This window comes from Pelmatolapia mariae, linkage group LG22, assembly GCF_036321145.2.
Source record: "Pelmatolapia mariae isolate MD_Pm_ZW linkage group LG22, Pm_UMD_F_2, whole genome shotgun sequence".
Lineage (NCBI taxonomy): Eukaryota > Metazoa > Chordata > Actinopteri > Cichliformes > Cichlidae > Pelmatolapia > Pelmatolapia mariae.
In genome coordinates this window covers 10,978,058-11,001,097 of record NC_086245.2, presented here as the reverse complement: position 1 = coordinate 11,001,097, position 23,040 = coordinate 10,978,058, and the positions used below count along the sequence as shown (strand labels likewise).

General features: G+C 39.4%; 2 protein-coding genes across 2 annotated transcripts; one reads left to right on the top strand and one right to left on the bottom strand.

Annotated features, from left to right (window-relative positions):
* Positions 1 to 3,271: 3,271 nt before the first annotated feature.
* Positions 3,272 to 4,913, bottom strand: cdca5 (cell division cycle associated 5). The gene has a single exon (XM_065470561.1). It carries the CDS (start codon positions 4,836 to 4,838, stop codon positions 4,059 to 4,061), a length of 780 nt encoding a protein of 259 aa, XP_065326633.1. The 5' UTR covers positions 4,839 to 4,913; the 3' UTR covers positions 3,272 to 4,058.
* Positions 4,914 to 4,993: 80 nt separating this feature from the next.
* Positions 4,994 to 22,698, top strand: psmb2 (proteasome 20S subunit beta 2). Its single transcript, XM_065471829.1, has 6 exons — positions 4,994 to 5,201; positions 6,679 to 6,801; positions 6,929 to 6,999; positions 19,893 to 20,055; positions 20,355 to 20,404; positions 22,459 to 22,698. The coding sequence occupies exons 1-6, from the start codon at positions 5,111 to 5,113 to the stop codon at positions 22,558 to 22,560; spliced, it is 600 nt and encodes a 199-aa protein (XP_065327901.1). The 5' UTR covers positions 4,994 to 5,110; the 3' UTR covers positions 22,561 to 22,698.
* Positions 22,699 to 23,040: the final 342 nt, after the last annotated feature.

The following is a 23,040-nucleotide window of genomic DNA, read 5'->3' as shown; positions in this document are numbered from 1 at the left end:
AGAGCTTGAAAAGGTAAAGCTGTGATTCTTTTAATTGTATTAAGAATCTCATTTGAAATCAAATAAATAAAACAACTCATGTGATGCAAGTGATGGTGATGGTTTCACATTTTGCAAATTCCACCACCAAGAAGAACACAAACACGCTTTTCTGCAAAACTTTTAACTGTCATAACTTGCAGGTTTTACATAAAATACAAATACAAACAAATCTTTATTAAGGTTATACAGGTGAATCAAGAAGCAGCAAGAGATAGCATAAATTTATAGGGTACACACACACACAAGTGGGAAACGGGCACACAGTTGGAACTATTTAAGATGATAACAAAAGAAGAAAAGCACACAACAAAGCTATAGAGACAGATTGCTAACAAAATAAAACAGGAACTAACTAAATGGAGAAATCACATGGCACAGATGAATACTTGACATCAAGATGCAAAAAGAGCCGAGGAAGGCTAGAATAAATTAAAGCACGAGGGATTAAATATCTAGAACTAAAGAGAACTAAACTAACCAAGCAATTCAAAAACTAAAGCATAAGAACAATTGAGAAATAGAAGACTCAAATTAACAACAAATAAAACTAAAACTCCCCAAAATAACCAGAAAAGCACAGACCACGGTGTGAATTTAACTGAAAAGCCAAATTTTTCTTTTATTAATGGTTTTCTAAACTCAGTGAGCTCCACAAGGGCAAAAATGACTCCAAAATTGTGGCTAAATTGTGGCTCACATTGAAATCTAATGAAATAAAGAACTTTCAATCCCAACTGTTAGTGTTCAGCATCTATCAGTAATCCAGGTTTTGGTGCTAGGTTAATTCTAATACCTAAACACCAAAACATTTCAAATGCCATCATGTGGAAGGGTACTTGGGGGAGACAGACAGACATGTTAAAATAACAAATAACATCCACATGAATACTAAGACTCTTTGAATGGTAAGTTTCCCATCAGACTCCATTTGGAATTTTAAAAAATAAGATACTGTTTGGATTATAACATTATAAAGAATACTTTTGTGTTTTCTGACAGTCCTTAAATTACATATTTGGCCTGCTGTATGTGTCTAACACAACTACACAATATAAGTCATCCAACAACTCACCTGCTTGATCTTCTGTAGAAGCCACACAATCTCAGTCTCCTGCAAACGACCAGGTCTCCAGTTTTCACTGTCGTCTGATGTCCAAGGGAGGAGCCGCATTTACCTATGCATTCATATCTGCTTTACGAAATAAACTGGAAGCAATATCTATTGATATCCTTCATTATTCTAGATTCACCAATTAACCTGACACGAATGTATTTGCACTGTGGAAGGAAGCCAGAGTACCTGGTGAGACCCCACCCATGCACAGGAAGAACATGCAAACTCAACACAGAAAGGCCCGAGCCAGCCAGGGGAATCGAAACTGAACTTGCTGTGAGGCGACAATGCTAACCAATGCACTAACTTACATATAACCTAAAAACAAACCCTAACTTGGCAACCCTCATATTAAAAACTTCAGCTTCTCTTTGTGGGTTCCTTTCCTGACTGGCTTGACAATACTACTTTTTTCTCCTCCGATATTTAACTAAAAGAACTGTTGATGGGTTTTCTTGCTATTTTGGGGTACAGGGTGGTACTAAATGAGAGCATGGGTAGGTGCCAATTTTTTAGCATCTAAAATCAGTAGCTATCACTGCAACATAGCAACAGATATCTTGGAAATTTATATTTCACATTTTGGACAATATCATTAATGTTTTAACCTGAAAGTCTCACATGTTGGATCTGTATGCAGCAGTTTGGCTGATGTGTTGGGGTAGTGGGTAGAACAGTGGTTAACAGAGTTGCCTCACAGCAGATATATCCTGGTTTGACTTTTTTGACTCAGTTGGCTGTGTGAAGATTGCATATTCTCTCTGTGTAATCCAAAGACTGGTGATTCTAAGTTGTCTTGTCTGTCTCTCTGTGATAGGCTGGCACCCAGTTAGGGGTGTACTTCACTTTTGAAAATGTGGATGAGGATACTCATCTATTCAGTACTGGTTAGTACTTAGATGGGAGACTGCCTGGAAATACCATGTCCTGTAAGTTTGTGGGGTGACTATAGCTCAGGAAGTAGAACAGGGTCATCCACATATTGGAATGTTGTCACATGGATCCCTGGCTGCTCCAGTCTACATACCAAATTATGCTTGGGGAAGATACTGAACTCCAGAGGCTTTCTGATGTGCTCATTGGAGTGTGAATGTTAACTAGAAAGTATTTTTCACACGTTGGCTCATGTGATGAGGCACACGATCAATAGTCGGTCAATGACCTTCTTAAGATACAACTCCCACTAGGGCTTAAACACCTGGGACTCTCCAATATTTAGTTTTAGAACTGAAGAAACTTCTCGGATGAAATGTCTTCACGAATCTTAAAGAAATCCAGTTGCTTTTCTTTCTGAACTCCATGACCTGGATGACAGAGAACCTACACAGACAGCTCCTTCTAACCTTTTTTATACTTCTCTACAGCAAACATCTCATATATATTGCTCTTTCTCAGCATTAAGCTATACTGCTGCTCACTGATCATCACTTCTCTTCTTCACCTAGCTTCAACAACTCTTTCCCATATCTTCATGGTGTGGCTCACCACCTTCATCCCTCTGAAGTTACTGCAGCTCCTCACGTCACCCTTCTTCATTTTTTAAGTGATAAATAAATCAACAAATCCTGACAAGTTTTCAAGAAGCATTGGTTACTCACAACATAGCTGATTATGCAGATTATCCTTTCTATCCACTCCTTTAAGAGACTCTGGAGGAAAAATGTCCACCACTCTCATTAAATAGACATATTGCCCACTCAGTCATTCAGTTCACCTCATCATAACCACTGGAGACCACCTCTTCGCTGTCAGCATGCTTGGTTAGCACCTTGTTAGAGTCTGTGCTGGCTAATCCTGAGTGCCATCATCAGGCAATAACTCAGTACACATTTCAAAACTCAAAATACTAGTGACAGATTAAATAAACAGATTTGTGTATAATATTCATTTTACAGCTGGAATAAGATGAAAATACCATTTATAATGTTGCCAGTCTGTGATGGTCGTCTTTGTTATTTTTTTATTTCTTCTTTTGTTTTATAAATTAAGATATTGTGTGTAATTTGGGGAAAATAAAGGATAAAACACTATACTTTGACTCAGACGTCAGATCTGGCATTAGCATTTATTTACATGAAAATTTCCAAGAAAAGACACATAAGAAAACAGTTCAGGACAAGAGTATTGGCAACTGCTATAGAACATTTGTGTCAATAAATGTGGATTCAAACACTCTATAAAAGAGAAAATATCCTGGTTTTAGATATAGAGAATAATACCAAAATATTTTGTTTTCAGCCTCTATTAAAAACATTAAGAGAAACAAAATGTACTCTACAGGGTAGAAAACTGCCCCTTTGAAGGCTACAACTCCCACCGTATTATGCTTCCAGGGTGACACAAGATTCTTTTTGTCTTCGTTTTATTCTTATTTATTCAACCCTTATGCCAGGGGAGATAATGAAATATTCATAATAAGATTATAATAAGAACACAACTGTCTTAAAAGCCTTTAACATCCCACCAGAGTAAAAGCGATGGTCACACACCAGATAAAAATCAGTGAAAGGCACCTTATTTGAAAAAATACTAGCACCAGTCAACAACCCTGATATATTTGTGCATCCTGACTGATTATGCTACAGGTGAATGTATCTAAACATTTTAATTTTGGTCTTGTTTATGTAACTATAGGGCCATTATAACATCAAAAACTATCCTGTCTGTAAGCATCCACAAAATGACTAGCAATCACATTAAGAGCATTTACAGGAACAAATAAACACAGCAAACTCCAAAATGATCAAACTTTACAATAACAACAAATAGAAACAGATAAAACTTGAATGTTTTGAGTAAGAAAAGCACATTTTCAGCAGAGTCCTCCCAGAGTCAGTGTTTGTATGCATGCCTGTGACAAACACAAGCATGCTGCCCAAGTCTTTCTTTTTCCCTTGAATATTTACTCCACGACCAGTTCAAACTCCTCAGCCTGCTCAAACTCTGCATTCATCTTTGCAGCCAGAGCGTCCAGTTCCGTGGTGTCTATCTGCTGGACCTTCTTCTTCTTCTTCCTCCTCTCCTTCACCACGGCCACTCCGGGGATGTCTGGGTCCGGCTCGGGGAAAGCTGAACCACCGCAGTCATCAGCCTCAAGCAAAGACGTGAATGAGTTAAGTCCTGTAAAGGATCCTGCAGAAACCTCCAGGCCAAACTTGGACACCCCGGCTCTCCGGACCTCTGGGGTTTTCAGCTTCTCAAAGCCGAATAAAGTCTCACGAGACTCGGGGCTGTTGAAAGACTTCTCGCTGAGCCTGCTGTAAGATCGGCGTACCTTCTGCGACCACACCGCGTCCTCTGGATCCATCTGCGGGGGATGACAAGCGGGCGGCGGTGATGGGAGGATCGGTGAAGGCATAGCGGCCTTTTTCTTCTTAGCCGAGGAAGAGCTGCTCTCTCGGCCCGGGACGGGACCGGGCGTGGAGACCTTCGGCTTTTTCTGCTGGATGCCCTCAGAGCTGGACGGCCTCGGCGTGTTCTCCTTGTTCTGTTCCGATAACGCGACTGTTTTTCTGGGCGCTATTTTTCTCACAGTGATTGAGCGTTTAACAGCGAGAGACGGCAGCGCCATTTTGTTGTCACTTTGAGCTTGCGGAGAGCTCAGCCGCGGGGAGCGTCTCCGCTGCGAGCTGTCAATGCTATTAGAGTCCGTCATTATGCTCCGAGGAGTTCCTTCTTTCATCCCAACAGTCTCCTGAAGAAACTACAGATATTTCCCCCCTCTTACAGCAGATCAGACTGTAACTCAACCAACACGGGGCACACAACAACAGCGAACGTTCAAATTGCCCGCCCGCGTCGCGTGGAAAATACGAGCTTCCTTTGCTGTGACGTAAACACTGTGCGCCGGCTATCACAAACTTTTGCTGTGTAATCCATACAGGCGAGGCTAAGAGACTGCTCATAATTTAATCTGTTCTATATAAATACTCCAACTTGTATCAGTTCAACAGAATGGAATATTTAATCGGGATACAGGGACCGGATTTTGTCCTCGTCGCCGCTGATAATGTTGCAGCAAGCAGCATCATTCAGATGAAACACGGTATGACAACGCGTTAGCTTGTAGCGTTAGCCGCATAGCCGGTTATTTTAGACAGACTTGCTAACATAGCTACATTTTAGAGTCTCTAAATGCATTAAACCGGCTTTCTGCTTCTAATAAGTCCTACTTGAACCAATTTTGTATTCTTTTTGCTAAATATTTACATGTAACTACACACTGTGAATGTGACTAGAGCTAACAAAGCTAACAGTGAAGTAGCAAATAATATCTTCTATCGCAGTTTGATGTTTTTTCTCAGCATTATCATAACCTTTTCCTAGCTAATAGATCAACTCTACATTTCATTCGTAACTAAAGTTGGCAACCTTAGCATGAGTTGCCATAAGAAGGTTACTGACAACGAAAGTGAAAGTCACTGTATCACTGTGGAAATGGAAGTTTACTTACACTCACCATGGATATTTTTAGCCTATTAATGATTTGTTTGATCTGTTCTTTTTGCAGGGTGAAATGATTGTACACCATATATCTTTAATGAATATAAAAATGAGAGTTGGGAGAACAAGTTTGAATTTATTTCGTATTTGGTTCCCTTAGCAAGTTGTACCTTGATCATATACTTTTGGAAGCCATCAACAGACTTCTGGCATAGTTCTGACTGGGTTTTTGACCACACTTCTTGATGCTTCAACCTGCAAGCTGTTAAATTGGGGTGAGGTTGAAGAATTTGGAGGTAGTCCTTCATCATTATTCTGTGCACTTTGTTTAAAGTACCAGCACCACTGCCAGCAAACTGCCCCAGAGCATGATGCTACCACCAGGCTTAAAAGGTCATGCAGTGTTTTTACATCTGAAAGCCTCACCTTTACTCCTCCAAACAACATCTTGTCATTGTGGCCATATACTTCAGTTATTGTCTTGTCTGGCCGTAATACTTTGATCGTTGAGTGGTCCATGTTGTCTTGTCCATGTGGTCAGCAATTTTGGAGCACGGGCTCCTTTCCTGGTGGCCCTCTCAGTCCATGGCGATGCAAACACCCTTCGCTGTGCATTGTGCCACCAGCAGTTTTAAGTTCAAGGTTGGCTTGAGGCTTGGTGGTTCCTGGGTTGTTCCTGAACAGCCTAATCAGTTTCCTCTCATCTGAAAGTGACAGTTTGGGTCTTCCCCCAGGTGTTTGCAAAGTGGTGACACATCCGTACAACTTGTACTTGCATTCATTTGTTTGAACTGATGATCTTGGAATCTGTATTTGTTCTGAGATGGCTGCAAGAGATCTTCCTAACTTGTGTAAATCTACAGTTTCTTGGGCTTTTTCATTGTTCTGAGTATTTGTCAATCCAAATAGTGGTGTCAGTCAAATCTTTTTTACGCTGGAAAAAGAACAGTTCAAAGAAATCATCAATAGCCCAAAGTTACCATGGTCATGATTAGTATGTGTATAAAGGTTTGACTACAAACTATGAGACAATTTAGGAACAGACTAATGAATTTTTGTTCTTCCTTATATTTTTTCAGACTATGACAAGATGTTCAAGCTCAGTGAGAAGATTTTGCTGCTGTGTGTAGGAGAAGCTGGAGACACAGTGCAGTTTGCAGAGTACATCCAGAAGAATGTGCAGCTCTACAAAATGAGGAACGGTAAGGACCTCAGACATGATCATTGTGATGCTGCTGGTCCTTAAGTTTAACTCTAAAATGTTTTGGGGAAACCAGTTTGCTTGCTAAAAACATTTATATCCAAAGCTTTGTGCCTTCTTTTTCTTAGGTTATGAGCTCAGTCCAGCAGCAGCAGCAAACTTCACGCGAAAGAACCTGGCAGACTATCTTCGGAGCAGGGTAAATGTCCTGATATATTTATTTAAAAAAAAGAATAATATAGTAAGGCTACACGGATATAAAGTCAAAGTGATCAATTTTATTTTAATTTTTGTGTCTCATTAATTTTTGCACCAGCTAATCGAAGACAGTGTGGTAAAGAGTTGGAAAACTGTAAAGTATTTAAGTTATTTTTTTATTGTTTTGTTATAATGAAGGTTTCTTTATTTCTCTCGCACTGAAGAAGTTTGGAGGTAGCACATAACAGAAACCAGATAAGTAAGAACAAACTTTTGACAGATTTATATTTTACACATCAACATTGGCTTTGAGTGGAATGGAGATGATCTGTACATCCCCAAATACTACAGTCCATTTTACTGTGTGCTTTTTTTCTTTTTTTTAATTGAAGAAGAATGGCTTCAAGCATTGTCTTTTAATATAAGAATTAGCTTGAAATTATAGGTGTATTCGTTATTTCGCCAAGTAAAACTTTGTCTGAGTTGTTAATTTGTTGGCACAGTGAAGATTACCTGATATAGTCATTCAATGCTGAAAACAATAGGGTTGCGCTTGAATCCAAATTATATCATTAGAATCAGATTTGATCATAATATTCTCGTGTCTTTCTTTGTTTTTGTTTAGTCGGTTTTAGTTAATTGTATTTCTTTTGCAGTGACCAATCATTCTTCTTTAGTTTGTGGTTCCTTGTCCATCCACTTAATAGTTGTTTGTTATAATTAATACTTTAGGAAGATATTTTTTCTTAAATGTACAGATCAGTTAATATATTACCTAAATGTCAAAGGAAGCTAAACATTTTTAATCACTGAGTTGACTAAGTCAACATCTTGATGTTTATCTGTGGAGGAAAGTGTTGAGTTTCCAGCAGTATATGCCACACCATCAGGACCCCACTCTCTATTTTGGGTCCATTAATGTGCCAGTTTAGACTTGTGAAAAAAGAGATCCTTAGAAAAATAAAATTCACGAACGAGTTCATAAGTTTGGATAGAAAAAAGATTAAAAAACACTTAACAAAGTGAAGAAAAAAATATTCAACTTTACCTTGTGTCTCCACACGTTTTTTTTTATTATTATTATATGTTTGATATTGTAAAAATTATTTGTCCCTGTTGAATGTGGCCTCACCTAATTGCTATTTTTTTTAACTGTCACAGCCACGAGCTTGATGTAAAGCAGTGGTCGTAACCTGTGTTTTGTGAGAGCTGTTTTCTCTTGCCCTGGGGAAAATGTGGTCTGTTGAGACTAGAGAGCAGAGACTACAATCATAACCAGCATAATTGTTTGACTTCAGGTGCCTCATACACACTATTCAGACATAAAGAAGTGATATCTTTTGTAAATGAAAAATTTTCTCCACTCTGCTTATTCAGAGTTTGATCATTGTAACTGATCATTTGCAGGTGAGTCTCCACAAGTCCATTAAGTTTTGCCTAAATGAGTAAAATCATAATTGGTGTAAGGGTTTAAGGTTTCAAAAATGAGCGCAGATAAAACAAAATAAAGAAATCAGCAAAATAATGCATGATATATCATATTTGGTGTTTTTGCTAAACATTTTTTCGTCACTAGTTTCAGATGTGATCGAGCCCAAATGACTATCATGTCTAACAGAAAGCAACCTGAGCTCGCTTAGTTTCCCCACAGATATGTCATCTTGCAAAGATGCATTTGTTCTGCCTTGGACTCTCTGTCTTCCTCCATATTTTACTTTTTGCTTCAAGTATACTTCTACCCTTTTGCCCATTTTCAAATCATCTCAACACTAGTATCCTTGTATATTTTGTCTGTTAACAAAACAGTAGCTAATTAATCCCAAGTTCCAGTGGTCACTGTCTGAATTAAGCATATTCATCCTGGAGTAATGAATGAACATACCTATAAATATTTTAATTTCTATTTTAAATTAATTACACTCTTCTGCCAGTATTTGCAATCTCATTTGGCTTAAGGGAACAAATGATAAAATCACCAACTAATTCAAGTAAGACTAACCATATAAGGTAGGTTTACTCATCCAATTTAAAAATGTATTTTAGTTTCTACTTGAAATTCATTTTCTTTGCTCAAAATGAAAATGAAAACATAGTAACAGAAGCCCTAAGTGTGCTGATGACACGGCAGCGCTGTGGTGGTGCTGAAGAGGTGGTATTACCGAGGAGCTCAGGTGGGAATGAACTCCCACCTGAGTTGGCACATGTGTTTGTATCATTGTCAGCTTGAGACACTCATGTTAAATCAGCAGATCCATTTTGACAGAGCCAGGTACATTTGTCAGCTTGTTGTGAAAGGTGACTGAGGGTTCTCCCTCTGAGATTTCCTGTAACACCTGAGCCTGCAGGCCTGTCTCTCACCCTCACTACGCAGATCTGCTGAATGTCTTATCAAAAAACTCTGGTTTTGACCTTTAGTGTTGTATTACATCTTTTACACAACAAGACAGCCAAACCTGAGGTTTCCAAACACTCAAATTACTGCTACTTTATCTGTGTAATTCATGCAGATGTTATATTGCAATATATAGAGCTGGGGTTTTTTTTCAGTACCTTAACACTTTAATATTAATTAACCATTTTATTTGTCTTTGTGTTAAAAATGTCCCTGGTGACTAATTTGCTAGTAGCTAAAATATTTTAAAAAAGACTAGCCGAGTAGTTTAGTGGCTCTTTCTCATAGAAAGTGATCTGCTTTTGGTACTGACTCTCATTCTTCGTGCATGCTGTATGTATCCGCTGTGCTATGCTTTGATGCCTCTGTAGACTGTTCATGCACAGTGCAAGCTATTGGAAGAATGAACACTTGAGCTCAGTCAGGGTTAAATGCAGTCTGTAGAAAGATTGCATGTGTTTTTAAGAGTCCTGAGAAACTATTTATCACTTTCTTCTGTAGTCAGTTTATCTTTTCACATTCTTCAATTATCAAGTTCAATTTTAAATTCCAGTGACATGTGTGGCACTTCAGGCCATATATAATGTTGTACACATCCAGAGTTCAGCCTCCTGATAGCCTGGTGAGTAAAGCGGGGATTACAGGGCAATACTTAATGCAAGTGCACTAAGGTCCATTTGGGTTCCAGTGACATAAATTTCATCAGTCAGTTTTTGCAAATGTCCCTCCAACATCCATTTGTCTGCCTTTTTTTTTTCTTGACTGCACAGACTCATGTGCAGAAAATTTACATTACAGTGCACCAACTATGCAGACTTCAAAGAAATATAAGAGGAATGACTGCTGAGCCATCAGGTCTCCAGCTGACCTAAGCTTAAAGCTGTTCAGCAGTCTAGCACCTGGTTTCACTTCTTTTCACTTCACAACTTAAACCAGTTGTGGAATATGGTTGACCCCCCCCGAGCCTGATTCTGTTGGAGGTTTCTTCCTGTTAAAAGGGTTTTTTTCCTTCTCACTGTCACCAAGTGCTTGATCATAGTGAGGGGATTTCGTACATCATATCTTCTCTGTGGCTGGGTGATGGACCAACAACAGCACAAGCATGACTACCCCACAGATTGGTTGTGTTTTGGCATGGCCCCCCATCTTGACAACAGACACTCTAAAGGTAGACGAACGGTCTACACGTTACCACAACCGAATCATAATTTCCCCATATGCACCAGATCTTCATCATGCAGGTTGTGATACCAAATTGACTAAAACAAAATACGTTTCCTACCCTTTTTTTTTTATTTATTTAAGGTTTATATTTTTATTTTTATGTATTTTTTTTGCATATACAATATGATGTCAGTTAGTTCTGGTTTTCTAGTTTTATTTTTAGTTCTGTTAACTGAAATTTTATTCTGCACATAGCCAAAACTAAATATTAACACTAACCATAATAATCCTGCTTGTTCATTATTAAGTCAAGAATAATTAGTTTAACTAACTGTGAGGGCAGCATCCCACACTCTTACTTTTGTGTTGGGGGGGGGCCTTTATTTCTCATTTTAAGAAGTTGACAAACATCTCTCTGATTGGCCTTAAGAGCTTTACAGTCTATCGTGCACACAGCCTTCCCTGTCCTTAAAGCCTTAATACAGATGTAGGAAAACTTTTTGACAAGAACAAAATATGCCAAAGGGTTTAACTCATCAATGTTACAGACTTTGGCCTAAAGTTAAAATAGTGTCCTGATCGGGAAATCATGAAACCAAAAAATGTCTGTTTCGATACTTGATGCGTGGAAACTTCTCTAACTCTTCACAGAAATATGTTTGGATTTATAAAATGTGATATTTTTTTTCTCTCTCTCCAAAGGGGAATTTCTGACATCCCCCTAAAGAAGTTTTAGTCACAGCTAAAAAGTTTTATAAATAAAGTAACATATTCTTGAGCATACTTTACATTTTTGTTCTCAGAAAGTCAGAAATGACAGGCAAATTAATAGGTGCTCATCAGATAAGGTCACACATTGCTCTCACGAGTTACTGCGACTTTTTTGATTTTACAGAAACAAAATCATTTGTCTTTATCGAGTTTTGTTTTTCTAAAAACATGCTATTATCTCATTGAGATTTTATTCATGGTTGTTCATTTGTAGCCCATTCAACCAAAGTACAGATGAGCTCATGCCGTTCGCCTGTCCTTCCATAGTTCACAAGAATCACTCCTACAGTATTGATCAGAACTTAATCGAACTATAGCCTGCTGTAGGTAGGAGGAGGTAGAGAAGGTCACGTAAAAGGTTGGTGGTTCGATACCTGGAGTCTTTAATCTGCATGTTGGCAAGAAACTGAACCGAGTTTTCCCAGCCATTGGTCTGTGAATGTTATAAAAGTGCTTAGGCAGAGAAAGTGTGGGTATGAATGGCTGAATGAGGTGTTTTGAGTGCTCATATGGAGTAGAAAAGCGCTATACAAGTACCGTTTCATTTACAGTTGGGTCTTCAGCCAAACTGCTCATATTTATTTTCAGTGTTGTCAGATTTTATTTGTCCTGGAGATGACTGTTTGTGATGTGATGAGAGTCGTGGACTTCTCGTTGGAGTTTAATTCTCCTTTGTTTTTGCAATACAGCCAAATGATAACAGCAAAACTTTTCACTTTCTTTCTGTACTTCACATATTACAATAACATGTGAATTGCAATACCTTTCCTGAAAATGTTTTAATCTATGTGTCAAGTTCTTTTAGCTTCTGTACAGTAAGAGGAGATGCTGAAGGTTTCTTCCTGTTAAAATGGAGTGTTTCCTCCCTTTGTTGCCAAAATGTGTTTTGTAGGGTCCCTACCTTGTAATATAAAGCACTATGGGGCAAAAGTTTTTGTGATTTGGCGCTATATAAATAAAATTGAATTGAGTCAGATTACATTTTATTTTTCTGCAGAGATTGCAATGTCTGAATCTTTGTTTTATGCATTTAGCTTATAATGTGAATTTTCCTATGAAACCAAAGCATTATACTTGAGTAGCTGGAACTAGAACTGCATAACATTTGGATATTTAGTTTGAACAGTTGCTTTAAAGTTCAAACTAGTCTAAAAACTAATGATTTAATTTGTTTTAACCTGCAGTACACATGCACAGTTTCGTTCTTTTTCTTTTTTCTTTTGTTTTTTTAAACTGTCTACTGAAGACATCTGTATGGTCCTCGATGCATCTCATGCAGTAATTTGTTAAGAGTAGTGTAGCCGCTGCCTGTCACAATAGCAGGAGGGTGAAAATAATTACAAAAAACAATTAGTGTGGCAGAGAAGGGAATGTGGGACACATCGAACGGGGGATAGGGGCAGAGGAGCAGCAGCAGGAGGAGTAGAAGAAGTGGAGGTCTCGAGGGAAACAGCTAAACCCAGAAGACAACAGCACACTGACTGGAGTGCGAGAAGGAGTAGGAGTCAACATACTCACAAAATACAATATACATGCACACAGAGGGACCTATAGGATCGAGATGGTTTTATTCAGTCAAGGTTGTGCATGTTGTGGGATAACATTTATATTCATGCCTTGCCATAAGCTGCAAGTGTATCGTTATTTTTGTGCCTCACGGATATGAATTTGGCTTTATGAGTGCAGGATTTAGTAATGCTGCGTTCTCAGGAGTGCTCAGAAACTGAAGCAATAGCACTTTCTCTTCTGCATCCCACACCTTCCTCCAGCTATGCTCTCCTCACATTCATCAACCTCCAGAGTACACGGACATTTGCAAATTATGTTGTATAAACAAGTTTTTTTGTGCCGCTACCCACCCCTCCATCCCCCCGCAGAACATCTTGTATATGTAGAATAACTAATGTGTCGTGTCTTTTTGAGAGTGAAACTGAGAAAGAGATCCTTGGCTGAAGTCTTGAACAGTCTACTGGGTGGATGTTATGATACATATTGCCATTCTGTGTTGGCCCTGAAGTTTATTTTTGGGTCAGTAATTGCTACCTAAAATAAATCTGAGCAACGCAATTAATGCAGCATTTATGTCAAGACTTCAAGTCATTGATTATTTGTAAACAATTTTTCTGTTTAATCTGCTTTTTTTTTTTTTTTTTTTTTTTTTTTTTTTTTTTAAGATGAACAAAAATATCAACAGTGATATACAGAGGAAAGGTCAAGTTTCACAGTGGTATAGGTATAAACAAATGATTCAGGTTATTAAGAAAGAAAAGGAAATTTGAATATCATTTGACTATCTGAAATCAGTGAATTTGGGATCATTTACCTGAAAAAATAAAACGAAATAAACAGATTTTTCCTTCAGTAAATTTGGCTGACATTTCTGCCCACTATAATTATTAGTCAGGATTGTTAATCTGGTATTTTCGCTTTGATTTTTGGTGGTAAAACTTGACTAATGTGTTAACTGAGTACCGACAGATGACCAGTTGTGTCTCTCTAATGTTTGGTCATTAACGACCACAAAACCATATGAAGATAGACATTATTTTGATCCTACAGGCCAATTTCTCATATATGGTTTGAGAGCCCATTTGTTGACTAAATCTAAATTAGATGTAGATTAAGGTGAAAAATGCCAGGAGTCCAAGGGAATATGCTGCATATGTTGAAATATATTTTAATTAATATGATTAAATCATGTATAGCTATTTTTTTTCTCGTTATGCCATCCTTAAATTATCTTTTTACCCTCCTAAAAAATTTGTGATCCCACTTCCATGTCCAGAGCCCTAGGTTAAAAACCAGTGGCTGATAAATTAATCAGTGGTATATTGTTAATTCACATGGCTTTATTCCTGCAGGATAAATTACAGATGAGTCCTTGAGTCTGAAAGATGTCATTCCCCAGTGGCCGCAGACCTCCGGGAGGTGTAGTTAGCTAAAGTCAGCAGAGCATGTCGGCGCAGAGACAGTGAAACCCTGCTCATATACGACTATGTGCTTACCAACCCGTTGCATAGAAAAAAAACAACCCTGGTAACCTCTGGAGTACTGCGTTCACTCAAGCTATAGAGAGGAGACAAAGGAGGGGGGAAAGCAGCATAATCACCTGAGGCCTCGGTCTGCTGCATGCATATTAGTAATGATATGTGTGAAACTCACCGTAGAGCAAAGATCCAGGGGTGAATGCTTTGCCTCTGTTTGTTTTGCTGTTCCTCTTTATGTGCTGTGATGTACGGACAGGTCACAAAGTAAAGGAAAAACCTGACCGTCTGACACAGTGAGAGGATCCGATGGCTCTGCTTTGGTATGAGGAATGTAGGAGTGGTTTACAGTCCACTTGTGCCTTTTATCAGCAGTTTATACTCACTTTTGTCATCCTGTTTTGATGCTGTGTATCAATCACAGATTAATCACCAGGATTGTTCTGGATGGACGTGGACACAGTGATGTCACTCACTGATTTCGGTTTCTGCGTTTTGGCGTGTCACAATTAATGAATGTAAAGGAGAGTCAGGCTTGGTGAGATTTAGCTTAAATAGTTTCTAGATTGCTTTTAATATTTACAGCCGTGTGTGATCCCGGCTGTTCAGATCTTTTGTAAATAAGAATTTTCCCATTTTTGTTTGCAGTAAAAGTGACTAAAATTATAAAGTTATAAGGAAATATCATGGTTGATCTATTGCTTTATAGAAACAAAAGGCAGCTTTATAGAAACAAAAGCAAACTAAGTTAAGGTGGAACATGTTTTTAGTCCCAGGACAAAACAGAAGGAAATTCCTCAATCATGGATAAAGACACTGCAGGTTGGGATCTTTGATATTGGTAGCTACAACAGGCCAAGACATGAGGTTAATTTAATGGAGGGAACCTCAAAAGGTTTGTAAATACAGCATTAAGCTGTTTTGAGGCTGATGAGGAACCTTAAATGTCCCATTTGAACAGATATATCATTCAAGTAGGTGACATTCAGTCTGTTAATTTTTTTTACCATTTTCTATAAGACTGCTGCAACAGTTAGATCGCTGCAGTGCAGTGGTGATCTACAGCTCACCCCGTATGGGTTTGTAAAATATTTTTAAGCATGGGCACACAGTGGGTACAAATAATTACTGGCACCATATTGCACGCGGCTCCCCTGCTCCTGCACAGATGAACAATTAATACAGCAGATTGAGGAGAAATGCCAATAAAGAGAACATGCCCCGGGGCAGGGTGCAAAAATAAGGGGAAGGGAGGGAGGGGGGGGAGAGATGGCAGGAAGGGAAGTGCTGGAACGTGGCAGAGGAGTGTTTAGGGATGACTTTGTGATGATTTTTTAGAAGCCTGACCTTAATTTGTGTTCACAACTACAGAGAAGTTTCTTCATGGTTTAGACGAGAAGACGGATGCCTCTCTCCTGCCTACAAAAAATAGTTTGCTAAGTTTAAATCGCACAAAGACTGGAAATTGGTAGAAAGAGCTAGATTAGGGCTTTGGAGTATTCATAAAAATGCAGATATCTGTAGGCAAGCTATCAGAAGTTTCCTGGTTTGTGTGTCTAGAGCAATATCAACCAGTCAAAAAAAGTTAAGTGTTTCTACATTTGTGAATAACCACTGCCACAGGATTAGGAAGTTTAGGGTCAGATATTGGATCCCTAACCCTGGGAACTCACAAAGGGTGTTTCTGTTAGGCCGTGTGACGAACGCAAATTTGGTCCATCATCTTCAAATCACACCAGGAGTGTTTCAGAAGTTATTTTTACTACAAGTGAGCAGATCTACCCAATATTCATAGTATCAAAACGAAACATGCACTATAAAAAATGTCTGAACCTTTTTGTGCTGACTGTCACGTCTATTTTATTTATAGGCTAAAGAACCTTTATATGAAAGGTGTGCTTTGTTGGTTAATAAGTCGTGGAAAGTAAAAATCACATTGGTTTAGTGGTGATTGAAGTGTGTCCAGAATTTGAAAATTGACGATGATTCATCTCATAAATCATGACACACTGTTCTCCCCTCCCTATCAGTAATACCGGCCCTCTATGTACTTGGTATCAAATTGATACCTGTCGTGTTCGTGTGGTTGTTGCGGGCTGATTATTAGACCTGGTGTTGTTTAGAGTGAAGTACACCTTCTGAAGTGCTCTGCAGCACTTTTGGTAGAAATGCAAACATTGTCTTGAGTGGTGACTGATTGCATACACTCAGGTTGGAGAAACGTAACACTGCCCAGGCTGTTCTTCGTATTTGTCTTCAGGTTATAGCCAGCTGGTACCCACTTGGTTCTATGTGAGCAAAAACCATTTTAAAGCTCACTGAGAAACACTAGAGCTGTTGATTATTTTATTTTTTTTAGTAAGGTGGTGGACACATTGGGGAACATGCTGTCGAGTCTGCTGACTTGGCCTGACTTGGGGAAAACACCCAATATTTTACCACTTCCTGAACAGCCGCCTTAAATAGCAGATAAGGGATATAAGCACTTTGTTTTAATGGTTTGTTTGCCGTTGTTGTTAAGGAACACACATTAATTCTTAAAACAAAAAAACATTGAGCGAGAGACTAAAAATTATAATTAGCAGATAGCCTGTGGCATTTCCGGATATGGATTAAGCCCATTTGTTGACTAAGGCTGAATTAGAAGTAGAAAAGGTGAAAAATGACAGTCATTTGAGGGAACTAGCTCCATATGTTAAAATGTATTCTAATTAACCAGATTCAATCGTCACAAATTAAAGACCAGTTAATGATCTGCTATGACAAATACTCATGGTTTTGAGACTGAAGTTCAGCAAACACATGGACTCGTTACCTCAAAGCAGGTAAAGACCGCTCAAACATGATTGGTCAGTAGAACTCGGATTACAAGCAGGAACCCGAAAACGTATCCCTTGACTACAGTTACAGTACAATCAACCATTAGTTTGTAAAGTCCGTGATGAAGCCTCGAGCTGAGTGTGTTCAAAGAGCGAGGGACAGATGTGACTGTTAGATCAACTTCACGTTTTAGTCAGTATGACCTGAAACTATCAGCTGAGCCCTTAAACTCTGAGGTCACAGGACAGCCGTTTTACCACAGATTTTTACATAAATAAAAGTTTTTGCAGTCAGAGGAGTCGCCCCCTACTGGCCAGTAGATAGAATGTAAGTTTAAGGCACATCCACATTTGTTTACTTTTCACTTTCAAAATTAAAAGCTACATGTGTCTTTTATACTCTCTGATGATACTTACAGGGTTTGTTTGGTTTTTTTTTTAATTATTGCCTCTTGAAATTTTTGTGCATGCTTTAGCCTGTAGGTCACACACTTAAATTGGTCCTGCAAATGAAAATGTGCAGTTTCCATGTTACTGTGTCACTCAGTAGCCAAATTTGTAAAGTTACACATTGGAGCTATGAAAGGAGGGGCAGTGTTGGAGTAATTCTTGGCTAGCTGTTCCTCCATCTATAGCAGGTTTGTGTCTGCTTAAGGCGATGGCATGGGTTACGAGTGAAGCCTTTTGTCTCATGGCCCAACAGTCGCCTTGCTTGGCTGTGAGCAGGAGTCACGGCAGGGAGGATTAAAACATATGATGTGTATTGTTTGCGTATTAACTGGGGTGTGAGTTCAGGTGGTAGGGTTAACAAGGTGCCTGGTTCCCTCCGAGGTGACATGGGAAAGGGAAGGTTATTTTGATGCCAAGACTGTATCATTGTTACATGTAACCAGTGAGACAGCTGTCTGGTGGGCGGGGGTGACGCCACTGGGGCGTTTGCAAGCTCACATAGGAGTTAAAACACACACACGTAAACACACACACATTAAGATATTCATCCTGAGATTCACGCTCATTGTGCACTCCTGCAAACACCATTTCTCTTTCTCAGTGTGTGTATGTGTGTGTGTGCATTCGAAACCATCGTTAAAATACACCCACATTAAAGCCTGCTCCCACAGGGAGCGCAGCGATCATCGTTGCCCTCATGGCACACACAGCGCCAACCCACAAGTCACAGAAACAAGCAGGTCGTCTCAGACATGAATTAAAGCATCAGGGCAGGTGCCTGGCGTAATGCGAGTCTTATTGTCGTTAAGAGTCCCCATTTTCCTCCTTGTGCGACACCCTTCTGCTTCTACTTCAGTCAAGAATTTAGGCCACAAGTTGTTTTAACCCCCTCCAAAAAAAAAATTAGTCCTGGTTTAAAGGGATTTTTTTTTTTTTTTTTTTTTGAAAATGAGAAACAAGAGCTTGCAACAGCGAAGATAGAAAGTTGGTGTTTTGGAGGAAGAGAAGGGAGACGAGGCTGGGAGCGTAAAAGATGTAATTTGAAAAGAGAGAGGGGGGTAGGGGCAAGAGAAACGACTTTAGAAGTTTTTAATGAGCCCTGGCGCTACTCCAGGGCACAGGGTGAAGGCAGCAGAGAGAGGAGGAGGAGGCGGAGGAGTGGGGGGGGGGCAAGTGAAAGAAGGGATGAAGACAGAGGGAGGGGGTAGGGATGGGGGGCGCTGGCTCCCAGCAGATGTCACACTGCCGATGACACCCTGATTCCTTTTTCCCCCCCTAAACACACAAAAACACTCACCTCCTCTGTCCTGTGACCCACTATCACCTTTTCTGCTCCCTCCGTTGCACACCCGCTCTCTGACTCGTCCCCTAGCGTGTCTCTCTCTGTCACACTGCTGCTTATGTTTTGTTAATGTTGCCGCTGTGTGCAGCACGCCACGTCTCTGCTAAGTGGAAAAATCAAAGTCGATAATTAGGAGCAATTTATTTGGGATAAGTTGAGAAAGAGAAGTTGCACTTTTCAAGTGCCGTCTTAATCTTGTGAGCTGGCTCCTGGAGTAAAATCATCTATGGAAGTGTTAGCACCTCTAATTGGAGCAGAGAAGTAAACTTTTTAAATGGAGACAATAAACATAGCACCGTGTTTGAAAATCGTACCTCATGTGATGCCCGATGAGAGTAGAGGCCTGCAGCTGGTGGATCCAAACTTCACTCCTCGAAAAAATATCAGAAAGCCTCTTAAGACACTTGTATCGTGTCTTCAGTGTTTCTGGAGCAGCTTTCCAGTATCTGAATAAATGCATCCAGTTGGCTTGTCAGAGGATTTCGATGGATGAGCAATAAAAGCAAGGATTAAACGCAGTAACCACTCAATCGCCCTTTTGATGCTTTGGTTTTAAGCATTTTAAGCAATAAAGTTAAAAAAGGGGGAACAAATATGATAGAAATATTAAAACTCATATCATATGATATCATATCTCATATCTGTCTTCCAGACTTACCCATAAATCTTTTAATAATCAGACAGTCTAAACGAATCATAAAGTGTCCTTGACAGAGGTAACTGAGCTTATAGTCTCTGCATTGGTTTCTGACAACTTTGAGCTGCACACGGGTAGATGTGAAGTCTTCCTACAGGTGTTCATGAGCACTGATTTATGACATTTCTGATCCTGCAGCTCTGAACTAAACCGCACGTAGGAACCTGTTTCTAGAGGTGTTGCGTTTAAAACTGAACACATTTAGTTTGTTTTGTTCACGGTTATAAACTTGAATATTAATCCTCGGCTGCCTCCTCCTCCTCCTGCGTCTCCAGACTCCATACCACGTGAACCTGTTGCTGGCGGGCTATGATGACACAGACGGCCCGGGTCTCTACTACATGGACTACCTGTCTTCCCTGGCCAAGGCCCCCTTCGCTGCCCACGGCTACGGAGCCTACCTCACTCTTTCCATTCTTGACCGATACTACAGACCAGGTCAGTGCATACGGACGCCTTGTATCTTGTTGTTTTCTCTTCTTCTCATTGTTCCTGTGAGACAGAGAAATGGAGAGGATGATGAAATCACTGCAGAGGTTATAGAGTTTGTTCACATTCGGGTCAGGAGATTGGCTCGAGGCGTGGTGATAAACGACTTTTTCCTGGTGGTGATAAATGACTTTTTTTCCTCAGTCTTACAGCACAAACTTTTTATGTTAATTCCAGCGTTTGTTAAAGTAACCTGTGACCCCTGTATGATGCACCACAAACTGTATTTTCTTTTTTCTTTGTTCTAGATCTGAGTCGGGATGAAGCGGTAGATCTGCTGAAGAAGTGTGTTGAAGAAGTGAGTTGAAGCAGTTTCTTTTTTTCATTCGCATAAATGAAAGCCGATATTCATTCAAATATTTATATTGTCAAGACTAACTTCTGACAGTTCCACACATACTCTCGGGTATTTAATAGTCATACATGTACCTCCGCAGTATTTACAGCATCTATTTCCTGTCAGAGCTATAATAGTTTTGTGAAGTTATTTCTTAGATTTTTCTTGTTTCCAGAGTAGATTTACTTGTGTTAGTTTTTTGTTTCATTTCACGTTTTTACTTATTTCACTCTTAGTTTTTGGTGATTATTTAAGTGATGTGGGAGTACTACAGTACAACCACTTGACTCACAGTCATGTAGCTGTCTCCGCTTGCGTTGAAAAAGACTGAATATAAGGACAGATGTTTTTGAGTTGACTGTAATATCTCTGATGTGGATTACACCTGAGAAAGGACAGCTGTGGAAAGTGTCCCGATCTAATTTCCGTGTGAAAAACATTTAAAGTAACATTAGACAACTTCCCCTTCTCCCTGTGCCGATGTCCCAAAGCTCACACTGCTGGCCATTTTTAAAACACTGAAAACATTTTTAGTTACTTCGGTTGTTCCAGTGTCCACAATTTTAGCGAGCTCGGTAACCTGGGAAGGCAAAAGCTCTGTCCGCCTCCTGATTTGATTGGTTGAGATTTCTTACATGATCACAGACAGATTTATTTTTAAATGTCGATATTGTTCCACAAAGGTAAAGCAGAAACACCTGTCTATTACCTTAAAAAATAATGTGTTCTTACTTTTGATTACTCTTACTATCATAATCCAGTTTTTATATGAGCGAGTTGTTTATGTTTTACTTATTATTGATTATTTTGCCTCTGTGGTGGTCTCCAAGTGTTGCCCCTGGAATTACGATTCCAGGTTATCCGCCCATCCCAATCTTGTGGTGGTGATATCTTAGGATATAAATGGACTGATTCTTATATAGCGCTATTCTACTCTCCTGGAGTGCTCAAAGCGCTTAATACAACATGCCACATTCACCCATTTAAACAAGCACTTTGTTCTACAATTTTAAGTTCTCACTAACATTCACACACATTTATATTCTGATGGATGCATCGGAGAGCAACTTAGGGTTAATATCTAGCCCAAGGATATTTGGCATGCAGACTAGGGAGAGCCAGGGATCGAACCACCAACCTTCCGATCAGTAGATGACCTGCTCTACTGACTTAAAAGAAACTATTCAAATATTCCACAAGCTTACTATCAGTTTAGCCTGTCATATTTTGGGGATGACTTTTATGAGTCGCACATTTATGAGTCAAGTCTTTTTCCTTAGGGAAGTGCATTTACTTATAATTTCTGGACATCTGTTCGAGGGTTATATTTTATGCATGAATAAATTAAACATAGTAAAAAACTGGTTGGGAATCATTTTATTACAATCCTCCTAACTGTCTTATGTGACCGCACTTGTTCTCGTCCATAAATGAAGAAGAGATGAAAATATTGTGTGTTGTATTTACACTATAACTCAACAACAGAAGAGGCTTCTGACCATATTATTACATCTGCGTAGGTTTAGATTAGATCTGGTAACCCATGTTTTGGTGCCCACGCTCGAAGCTGTGACGCAGCGTCCTCATTTTAAAACTCTCTTTGCAGAAACATTCATATTTAAAGCTTTGCATATTTTTGTGGCTACAGATCAGAATAAAAGAGGAAATGCACTTAACACCTTTTACTGAAATGCTTCGAAACGCTCGCTTCACGTGTAATGGCAACCTGGGAGCTTTGATCAGTCTTGACGGATTAATAGGTTCACATCATACAAACAGCGGGATATTTGAGTTTTTTGAACAGTGGCATGTATAGATTATTAAATATAACAGAGGTAAAAATAGCTGGAGTGTAAATTATGTCACTTTTCACCTGTTTTCTTACCCTGCTTCTCTGCATCTATTTATTTTTTTCTTTTAGATAAAGTTTGGTTTTCTGTAACTTCATCCCAAATCCTTTCATCTTATTTTGTTGTTAAATTTCCTCCTGTGTCTGCTCTCTCTCCCTCTCACAGCTCAACAAACGCTTCATCCTGAATCTCCCCTCCTTTACCGTCCGTTTGATTGACAAGGAGGGCATCCATGACCTGGAGAAGCTCACCCTCGGCGCCAAGTGACCGCACTGCAAAACTACCCACCATCACAATCGCTTCTCTCTCGTTCTCTCTTCTTTTTTTCTTTTTTTTTTTTTTTTGTACCAGTGACCTCCCTGCTTTTTCTGTTCCAATAAAAAGTGACACACAGTTGAGATACAAGCTCTTTGTCCCTGTGGTGCTTTCTCGTTCTCTCGTGTGCTCATCTGCACATTGAATGAGAACAGCCTTCTGGCTGTGTACTTTGCACTTGTACTCAGTGAGAGGGCATGTGGGTAATGTACACTTGCTTACGCTCGTACACGTGTATTAAAACACGCGTGCGCATGTAAAGAGAAAAGCAGCTTTCTTACGATTGTGTGAGATTTATGGTAAAGACAAACACGTGTAGCACAAACGAGACGTAGTACGATCACACAAGCTGTGTGAAGGGTGACCACATGTCCTGCTTTATGTGGTGCTGCACAGCATTTTTTTATTCCTCGTTCAACTTTTTCACATCTC

Coding starts and splice junctions, on each gene's coding strand:
- psmb2 (XM_065471829.1), top strand. CDS start 5,111: ATGGAATATTTAATCGGGATACAGGGACCGGATTTTGTCCTCGTCGCC. Junction 20,056..20,354: donor TGACCGATACTACAGACCAG/GTCAGTGCATAC, acceptor TCTTTGTTCTAG/ATCTGAGTCGGGATGAAGCG. Junction 20,405..22,458: donor TGAAGAAGTGTGTTGAAGAA/GTGAGTTGAAGC, acceptor TCCCTCTCACAG/CTCAACAAACGCTTCATCCT.
- cdca5 (XM_065470561.1), bottom strand. CDS start 4,838: ATGAAAGAAGGAACTCCTCGGAGCATAATGACGGACTCTAATAGCATT.